The 9,401-nt window shown below is 52.4% G+C and overlaps 1 protein-coding gene across 1 annotated transcript; it reads right to left on the bottom strand.

Moving 5' to 3' along the window:
- Positions 1-8,372: 8,372 nt before the first annotated feature.
- LOC306955670 (feather keratin Cos1-1/Cos1-3/Cos2-1-like) lies at positions 8,373-9,108 on the bottom strand (the record flags this gene model as incomplete). Its single annotated transcript, XM_079547007.1, has 2 exons — positions 8,373-8,680; positions 9,030-9,108. The coding sequence occupies 2 exons, from the start codon at positions 9,106-9,108 to the stop codon at positions 8,373-8,375; spliced, it is 387 nt and encodes a 128-aa protein (XP_079403133.1).
- Between the last annotated feature and the right edge of the window lie 293 nt (positions 9,109-9,401).

Below are 9,401 nucleotides of genomic sequence, written 5' to 3' on the forward strand. Positions count from 1 at the left end.
GCTTAAAGGGAATTACAAGTAAAAGAAACTGATAGACAAAGTACAGAATGACCCCAGTCTGTAAGGGTCATTCTTAAGGTCATTCAAAAGGGAGACGAGGCAGATAGAACTCTTCAACCCCTAACTGATGGACATATAGGGAACTACGTTTCATAGACTTGAAGTCATTGAGCCTGAGCTTTGTGAGTCACAAGCAATAAGATGAAAAGAAAGATAGGGAATGCTCTTGAGGGACTCGTGGGGCTATGCAGACATTTTAATGAATGTTTATATAAAGGTCAAAGGTGTCACAAAAAGGTTGCAGAAAGGAACAAGGTAATGCAGTGCAGAGGAGGGAGGTCACAAATTTCCAGTCAGTACACCTGCTGGGATGAGCCCTATGCCTGAGCACCACTGCCCAACCTGTCTCCTTAATAAGCCCTGACTTGTCTGTGCAGTGCTGAAATAAACTGTGCTCTCTTTCTCATGTGGGAGCACCTCAAGGTCGAGGCCAGTAGATGCTGAGACTGCTGTGCAGGAGAGATCTGGGTGCCAGCAACCAAAACAACATCCTGAGCACATCAGGATTAAACCAGTGACCGGGAGGAGAGTATTCAAGTCTTAGAGAGAGGTGGGTAAGGAATCACAAAGCCTGGGAGAGGAGGATTGGCAGGCTGAGATGCCATGGCAATGTCTGAGGGATGAGCACGAGTGTGGGGATGTGTGTGAGAGGAGTGGGTGACTGCACGCATCTGTTGGCCAGCAAACAGCAGGCTGGCCAATCCTGAGCAAAGGAGGAGACCACATGCAGGGTAAGGGATGCCAGGCTCCAGGCAGGGGTATTGGATGTGCTGAGGGCCCGTGCTCACACTGATGGGCTGTGATTGTGGGAGTGCTTGTGAGCCAGTGGGTGAAGGTGTGTGCTTCCACTGGGGAACTGCAGTCCTGATTAGGGCTTATAAGAGAACTGGTGTTGTTACCTGTGGGTGTTGCTATGGCAGTGAGTGCCCTGCCTGTGCAGCCAGCAAAGTCATTTCCGGCAGCTCTGTCATCTTGGGGCTGGGAGGTGGTTTTCTGCCTCTTGCTCACTCACAAACAGGAGGCTCGGTCTCAGCATGCACCGCAGCTCTCTCGTCCTCACTGCCTTCCTGGGACAACTGCTGGGTAAGTGCTGCCTTTTAGTCAAGGCATCCATCTTCTCCCCACGAAGCGCTCACCAGCCTCACTGGGCTTTGTGGCAAACAGCTCCTGGGTAACAGTAAACCTTGGGCAAATACTGACTGGCTGTTGTGGCTTTGCACCACTTCTCTCAAGATACTGCTGCTGTTGGAAATGACAAGGGAAGATGGAGAAGAGAGAATTCAGAATCCTCTCCTGCTTTTCTTTTCCCTTCTCTCTCTCTCTGCCTTTGTCTTCTGGCCCAACAGCTGCCACCTCCAGAGCTCGTAGCCATCCCTTCAGTCCCACATTTCAGCCTTTCCAAGAGAAAGAAGCAGATCCTGTCAAAGTCACGGCAGTGACATGAGTGACATCTCATAAACACAGCATTAAGGGGATACTGACTGATGCATATGGGCTGTGGTCTTCTGTGTTCTCCTGGTTGTCAGCACAGCCAGAGATCGCACTTGTCACCATTCAACTCAGCTTTGTTTATACTGAGAGACTTAGGAGCCCTTTATGTTGACAGGACTGGAGAAACACAATGCATCTTTTCCCAAAAGCTCCATGGCTCCCTCACCCTCCACAGCCACAACAGAATGCCCCTTGTTCCTCTCAGCAGGGGCACAGCACAGGATCTGCTCGGGACCAGAAGCTCAGAGCTCTTCCAAAACCACCTTCATATGCCCACACCTCAACAGCTTTCTGCTGGACAAAGGACAGGGAGCCTTCTCTCCTGCTGTTTTGTATCCATTCCATGTCGGCAGCCTGGAACCTTCCCTGCAGAGCTGCTCACCTTTGCTTTCTTCTTCCAGGTGCCGTGGGGCAGACCATTGTCAGCCAGCAAGAAGGGCAGGTCACAGTGCAGGAGAGAAACACCTTCCAGACCGCCTGCACATACCAGGCAACTAACTTTAATGGTTTGTTTTGGTACCAGCAGAAGAAAGGCCAAGCTCCCCAGCTGGTCACATATCAGGCAGCAGCAGGCTCCAAGCAGAACGGCCGTTTCACCACGTGGCTGAACACCACCGGGAAATACAGCCTGCTGCGGCTGGCAGAAGTCGAGCTGTCTGACAGCGCCTTGTACCTCTGTGCAGTGCAGGACACCCTGGTGCAGGGAGCTTCCTTGGCCGTGCAACAACCCCAGGCAGGGAGGAGGTGTGTGTGCTGGAGGCGGAGCTCTGGGGAAGGGGCCCTCAGCTCTCCTGGCAGCGCTGCTTCCCTGTGCACACAGAGATCTGCAGCCCAGCGTCCTCTTCCGGAAGGGAGCGATGGCTGTGGCTTGAGAGAATGAAAAGTGATGTTAGAGACCCTCATATGGTACTCCTCTCCATCAATTTTTGCATGGACTGTGCAGAGACCAGATGCTGCATTGTGATTTGTGTGCTCTGCTGTGCACTGAGGGCTTTAAGCAGGTGGTCTGAAACTCATCTGAGCTTTGCAGTCCCAAGCAGATTGCTTCTTTGTTCTTGACACTTGCCCAAATTCCCTGCAGGCCTTCCCAGAGTGGCCTCCTTTCTGGAGAGCTAAATGGTGCTATTGCACTTCTTTAAGAATTTCCTTCCCTGTAGAAATCTCAGGGTTGGGAGGAGCAGAGAAGAGGATGCACGGTTTTCTAGTAGTAATTCTTCCATACGAATGCTTTCCATATCATGAAATCCTCACGTTATCATGTGCAGTCCAGGGCTGCCCTTCAATCCTAGCAACTTGAGATCACTATTAAAAAGATCGCATGGAGGCTGGGACTGGGATGCAGGTAACATCAGTGACACTGAAGAGGGAAATGAGTTTTCTTCCACAGGGCCATGTTGTGTGGGCAGCACCAGAGCTGCCAAAAATCTGTGCACATCCCCCCTGGTCAAGATTTAAAAATGCAATCCTTGTGTTGGTCCCATATCACTCAGGTTGGCTATGGGGAAATTATACACCCAAAAGAAGGGAATACAAGGAAAAGAGAGAAAAGGGTAGAAAATGGGGAATTGAGCATGGTGGGCACCTTCTGCCATCGTAGTGTCTGGAAATTCGGAAGAGATCAAAGCACCCAGAAGTGATGGAGACTGCATCACAGCTGAGGATGCTGTCAATTGCTGCAGAGGTGGAGGTTCCCACAGAGGTGTTCTGTAGGTATGCACTGACGTTGAGGCCAAGCAGGGCTGCAATCATGGGGAGGGATTTAATGATGACAGTATGGTTTTTACTGTGCCTGACACAGGGCTGCTTTCAGGTGATGGCTGGTGAGGTCGTACCATCGGATGGGCATGGCACCCACTGTTCGTGGCAGGGCATGTCTCAGAGAGGTAAGAGGATTTCTTGACTTGATCCAGAGAGGAGAGGACACTTTTGTTGTTAGTATGATGGCCCTGCACTGCTCTAGACCTGGGAGTGCTATAGACAAAAGAGACCGTGCTCTGTAGCCCATGTAATGAATGGAAAACATCCCAGCTAAGGATACGGGCTGTGTGGCTGTTTCCACTTACGCTGCCTTTTCAATTTCTGGACTCTGTTACACCCATTCCCTCACAGAAGCTTCTTCTGAGTATTAGGATTGAGAGGACCAAGGATTTCTGAGCCAAGTATGAGTCAGAAGAGAAAAAGTCAGGAACAAGAAAAATTCTATACTTGAGACTATAATTTGTGTTTTTCTTCCAGGATCGCTCTTGAGGTAAAGAATGGGTGAATGGATGCCTGAGAAGGATGAACAAATCTTTGTACACCTGTGTCTGTGGAAGAAGTGAGCGAGAAAGGAGATGGAGAGAGATTGCTTCCAGCAGTGATCAGCAGAGGCCATGAGAGCACCACGTAAGCCAGGAAATGGCATCCTGTGTGAAGTCTGCTGCTGGTCTTATTGAGCTGGAAAACCTCACTCTGACATCACCTCCTTCTGAAAGCACAGGGCCATGGCAAAGGAGAACAGGACTTTTCTGATTCAGTGCATTCTCCTGGGCTAAACAGAGCATCCCAGCTGACACATGCTCCTGTTTGTCATTATCTGCTCCATGTCTCTCCTGACCCTGGCCTCACCTTTGTCACAGCAGGGAGCGATCAGTACCTGTGGGTCTCAACATGGTCCTTGTTGCCTGGCTACAGGCTGGGTACCAGGAATATCACTGTCAGTTTCTACTGGGATGAGGGGCCTCTTCTGGGGCTGGCCTGCGGGGATCCCGTCAGGCTTTATTCTGGGCTTTATGGTTCCTGTTGTCATCCTCGTCCTTACACTGTGCTTTTCATGATAGTTTCCTACATCTGCATCACCTCCAGAGTTCTCTCTATTCCCTCTACTTTCACTCACCAGAAGGCATTCTTCACCTGTCCCTGCCATCTCAGCATGGATCCCCTTCTATCAGAGGCCAAGGCCAGATCCAAACATAGCTTACCATGAAAGCTCCATCCTTTGAATGCACTGGACCTTCAAGGAGCCTGACAAGGCAGGAGGAGAATAGTAGGTTGGACTGTAGAGTTGTACACTTGCAGCAGAGCAAGGGGAGGACTGTGCTATTGTGTCCTTGGCGAGGGGTAAGAGCTCTTCTTTGTGGTTACACTGGGCTTTGATGGGCTTGGTTCTGATGCTCTTTGTCTTGTGATCCCACCTGAGCCAGCACTGCCTGATACAACTGCTGGCCTGAGGAGAGATGCTGCCATCCTGATGTCACGTAGAAATGATTTTCAGTGCCATTGCTGTGCTGCTGGCATCACACAGAATCTGAGTGAAAGCAAAGCCCTCACAAAGGAGATCCGTAGGCTGTGCTGATGTGTGAAGTTGCATGTGTGTGTGTGGGCATCAGAGATACTGCACAGAGCACAAAGGCTATTTCATACCTGGCACACAGGGAATATGAGAGGATCTTGGTGTCTGGGGAATGACACTCCAGTGTGAGTCCTTTATTTGGGTTTGTGCATGCCATGTGTGACTAGGGGAAGTACAAAGATCCTATTGAGTGCAGAAACATCTCACACTCTCATTGCCATGTTCCAGTGGAAATGAGGATATCTGCTCTCACACGGAATCTTCAGTGCAGAAGGGTTGAAGGGTTGGGGCACTTTGAATGCCTTACATTTCCTGAGCCTGAGGAGAACAGTTCCATGCTTGGGGAAGACATGACACCACTGAGAAGCCATGAGTGTTTAGGCATGAGTCCCTGTCTTGGGCTCTCCTGTACCCATGGGAGTGTTGAGTTCAGAGGGACTGTGGGCTGCAATCTGTGGCCTACTGTAGCTGGTAGCACTGCTGACTGGCGAAAGCCCTTGACCATAGGCAACTTGGCAAATTAATGGCAGGACCAGGAGCTCTGTGACAGCTGCTGGGACCACACAGAGAAGCTCAGTGATGGGTGAGTGGAAGGGATGGGAAAGTGGAATAGACACAGAGGGTGAACCCCAAGAAAACTATACCTTCCCTGTTCTTGATCGCCTTTGGAAATGCCTTTCTCTGAGTTTCCTTCCCCAACATTGCTCCTCCCAAAGCCAAAGGAGTAGAAAGAGGATCCAGGCAACAACATGCCAACAGCACGAAAAGAGTATATGGAAATGATGGGAAGAAATAAATGTCATTATTCACACCAGCTGATGTGATATCAAGAAACCACAGGTCTGTTTCCAGGAAGACGAACCTGGCCTTTGCAAGACATGCAGCTGTGAATCAGGACATGGACAGGGATTGGTGTGAGACAGACCTATAGAATTGCTGTTTGGAATATTCATGGAAAGGGATTAACGTATGAGAACATGTGCAGCTGGAGCCCATCAGATCTGGTTGAGCCATATGATTGATCCCCACAGACTCTCCTGTCCCCATAATCAGTCTTTTCTTAACTCTGCACCATCTTACTGTGTCCTGTGTACTATGGATGGATAAATTAGCAGTTACTGGGGAGAGTGGCATGAGTGGTTTTGGTGCTGGAGTCAGACTGGGGCTGAAGATGTCCCTGCCATGTGCTGTGTTACTACAGAAGAGGGCTCCATAATTGTGTAATGGAACAGGGGTGGTTCTTGAGCACCAACCAAATGTGGCAGGGGCAGGTTTTATCCCCATAACCACCCGGCTGTACTGCCAAGCGTGAGAGAGATGTGGCGTTAGCAAGTGCATCTGGAGTTGGGGATGGACTGTCTGAATCCCCCCGAAACACGATTTTACGGAGCGGATGTCTCTGAGATCCGGGCTCAGCTTTGGATCCGATTAAAACACTGTCAGAAAATTTGTAACCGTGGCTACAGGCTCCCTCTAGGCTTCTTCCACGCTTTCAAATCCTGATGCTCCACTTTCCCTGCCTCCAGTTCGGCTCCACTGCCGGCCTTTCTCGGGCTCCTCGAGCGGCGACAGCAGCACCACGGGCGGCAGCAGCTGCGGGACCCGGGGCTCGGGGAGCTCTCGGGGTGCCGCGTTCCCGGGCAGCAGCACACGACCCGTTTCCGATGCCGGGCTTTGGATCTCCGTTACACGCGCACAGGCGCCCAGCACTGGCAGCCCGCAGCAAGCCCGAGTGCCGCCGGCGCAGGGCGCAGCCCCGGGGGCGGAGCTGGCGGCGGCGGCGGCGGCGGCCGGCGGGGGCGGGGAGGAGGCGGCGCGGGCGGAGCAGAGCCGGGGCTGGCGGGGGCAGCGCGGCGCGGGCGGCGGAGCGGCGGGATGCGGCAGTGCCGGGCCGCGGGGCTGTCGGGGCTGGCCGCGGTGCTGCTGGGTGCGCGGGGCTGCCGCCGGCGGGGCCGGACTGCGGGGCCGGACTGCGGGGCTGGGGTCGCGAATGCCTCTGTCCCGTCGGCTCCTTTCCGACCTCGTGCACCTCTCTCTTCATGCAAGAAATTGCTGTGGGAGAAAACGATTTTTCTGATTTTGCTGCTTCTTTTCTTCTCGGCAGTAGCTGTGAGCAGAGCCCAGGTGCAGCAGGAGCCGTCGGTAGAGACCACCGAGGGCACCGGCATCAACATCACCTGCTCACACCCCAACATACAGTCATATGAATACATCCAGTGGTATCGTCAGCTCCCAGGCCAAGGACCAGCATTCCTCGTCAGCGCTTTAAAAGGCTCCAAGGAGGTGCCGGACCCGGAGGGGCAGCTGTGGGTGTCGGCAGACCGCCGCTCCAGCGCCCTGCGTCTCGCCCGGCCGCGGCTCGGGGACGCGGCGCTGTATTACTGCGCCGTGGACCCACGGAAGCGAAGCCGGGGCTGCGGCCGGGCACGAACCGCTTGGGGCGGGGCGGGGGCACAGTGCCGTCCGGGCCCGCAGGGGGCGCTGCCTGCATGGCCGCCAAACTCCATCCTGACCGGGGTGCGCCGCCCTGAGCTCTCCACAGAAACGAGCTCTGCACCCATAGCAGCCACTGACTGAGGCCCATGTCAGTCAGAGTTACTTTTGAGTTGGACGAGATGGCATTACAGACAACGCAAGCTGTGCCTGACAACGGAAAGACATTCACACAGTTCTATTTCATCTCGTGCTCTCTGCTTCTTCCCCAGTGCAGTACATCTCAGAGCAGAAGAGCCCTGTTCTTACGAGCCCACAGGGTTGCTTATTCCCATGACCTTCCACACAGTCACAGCTTTTCCTGTGATCACTGCAGAGGCTGTGTTCTCTCTTGTGCAGGTAGCTGTATGCATAAACACTACAGTCAGAGGCCAGTAGTTGCCTCCAATAGTTGCACTGCCAGGTATATCTTGTTCAGCTGCAAGAGACAATGCTGAAGAGACAAGCCTCTGCAGTATCTCATACCCTCTCATTCTTTTGGGAATGGAGAAGGATCTCTATAAACATTCATCCTATACCTGCCAGGAGCAAATCCATTCTCTCTGGGCATCTTTGGAGGCCACACACGGTGAGAAAGAATATCAAAAAACTAAGATGCAGAAATCTTTAATGAATTTTTAAATAAGAAAATGAGATCACTCCAAGCAGAGGCTCCACAGTACAGGATTCCCATGATCCCATATTTGTTTGAGTTCATGCTAGGCACGTGTCTTATTTTCTAGCAGAGAATGGACCGGTTCTGAGGAAACTCACATCTCACAGGATCATAGGAAAGAATAAATCAGAGAAAAAGTGGACACAAAGATAGGTAGGAATGAGGAATGGCAGCTGAGACATGAGGCAAGTTGACATAAAGCCCAGGATTGCCTCTTCCTGACAGCATTTCATGGAATAGCTGAGGATGGTCAGGTATTCTGAATGCAGGGGCTTGAAGATGTCTTGTTGATCCAGCACCACGTTCCTGTTTTCTGGAAGAATTTCTCCAGGACCAGCGGCTTCAGCAGGGCGGGCACCTTCTGCCACAGGAGCGGCTGCCCAAGCCGGACAAGTCAAAGCCCCCCGAGGTGATGGGCACGCCCTCAGAGCTGAGGATGCGGCCAACAGCAGCGGAGGTGGAGGAGCCCACAACGGTGTTCTGCGGGAAGGAGCTGAGGATGGGTCCAGGCAGGGTCACCACCACGGGAGAGGGCTCGATGGCAATGGTGGAGTTCTGGCACTGCCTGACACAGGGCTCATTGCAGCTGCTGGCCAGAGGGGTCGGGCCGCAGGGCCGGCATGGCACACACTGGGTGTAGCAGGACATGACTTGGGACTGGAGGTGCACCTGGAAAGGATAGATAGAATGAAAAAGAGAACCAAGGTATGGGAAGGGTAGCTTGAGTCAAGGAGCCAAGGCAACTTCTCAGGATGGAGGAGGAGGCTGTGATGGGAGGTCACAGCCCTTCATTGTGCCAGGGCCCTAGAAAGAGCAGTATGGACCAGGGAGACTCTCATGGACTGTATAAATCTACAGCCATGTGAGCTGTGTCCCAAGCACTCTCTGCACTGACATTATCCCCTCTATTGTCTTCCATAGCATGGAGCTCCACTATCTGATAACATTTCTATTGAGGCAAAATCTCACTAAGAATTAGAAAGAGGGCTTCACACTTACCTCGTTCCCAACAAGAAGGAGACAAGAGAAGAGGATAGGATAGCTGGGATCTGGGTTGCCTTTTATACTGGTCCTTCATTGCTGCAGGCCCAGAGACACCCTTGATAGAGGCAATAATTTTCTGACAAGCCAAGCTGGAATGCATGCCAGCCCTTCTCATCATATGGGCTGTGTTTTGATTTCCTGCAGTGCTACCTTTTCATTTCCAGATTATTTGCCGTGCTCATTCTCTAATGAAGGATGCTTTGAAGTGCTGCAATGAAAGGCCCAAAGATTTGTAGGGCAGGATTGCACTGGTGAGGCAGACGGCTCGGCTCAAGTGCTGGATGGGTCCAGAGCAGGCAAGTGACTTCAGCCTGGTTCACTGCAGTG

Source organism: Tetrao urogallus, assembly GCF_951394365.1.
Source record: "Tetrao urogallus genome assembly, chromosome: 26".
NCBI classification, from domain to species: domain Eukaryota; kingdom Metazoa; phylum Chordata; class Aves; order Galliformes; family Phasianidae; genus Tetrao; species Tetrao urogallus.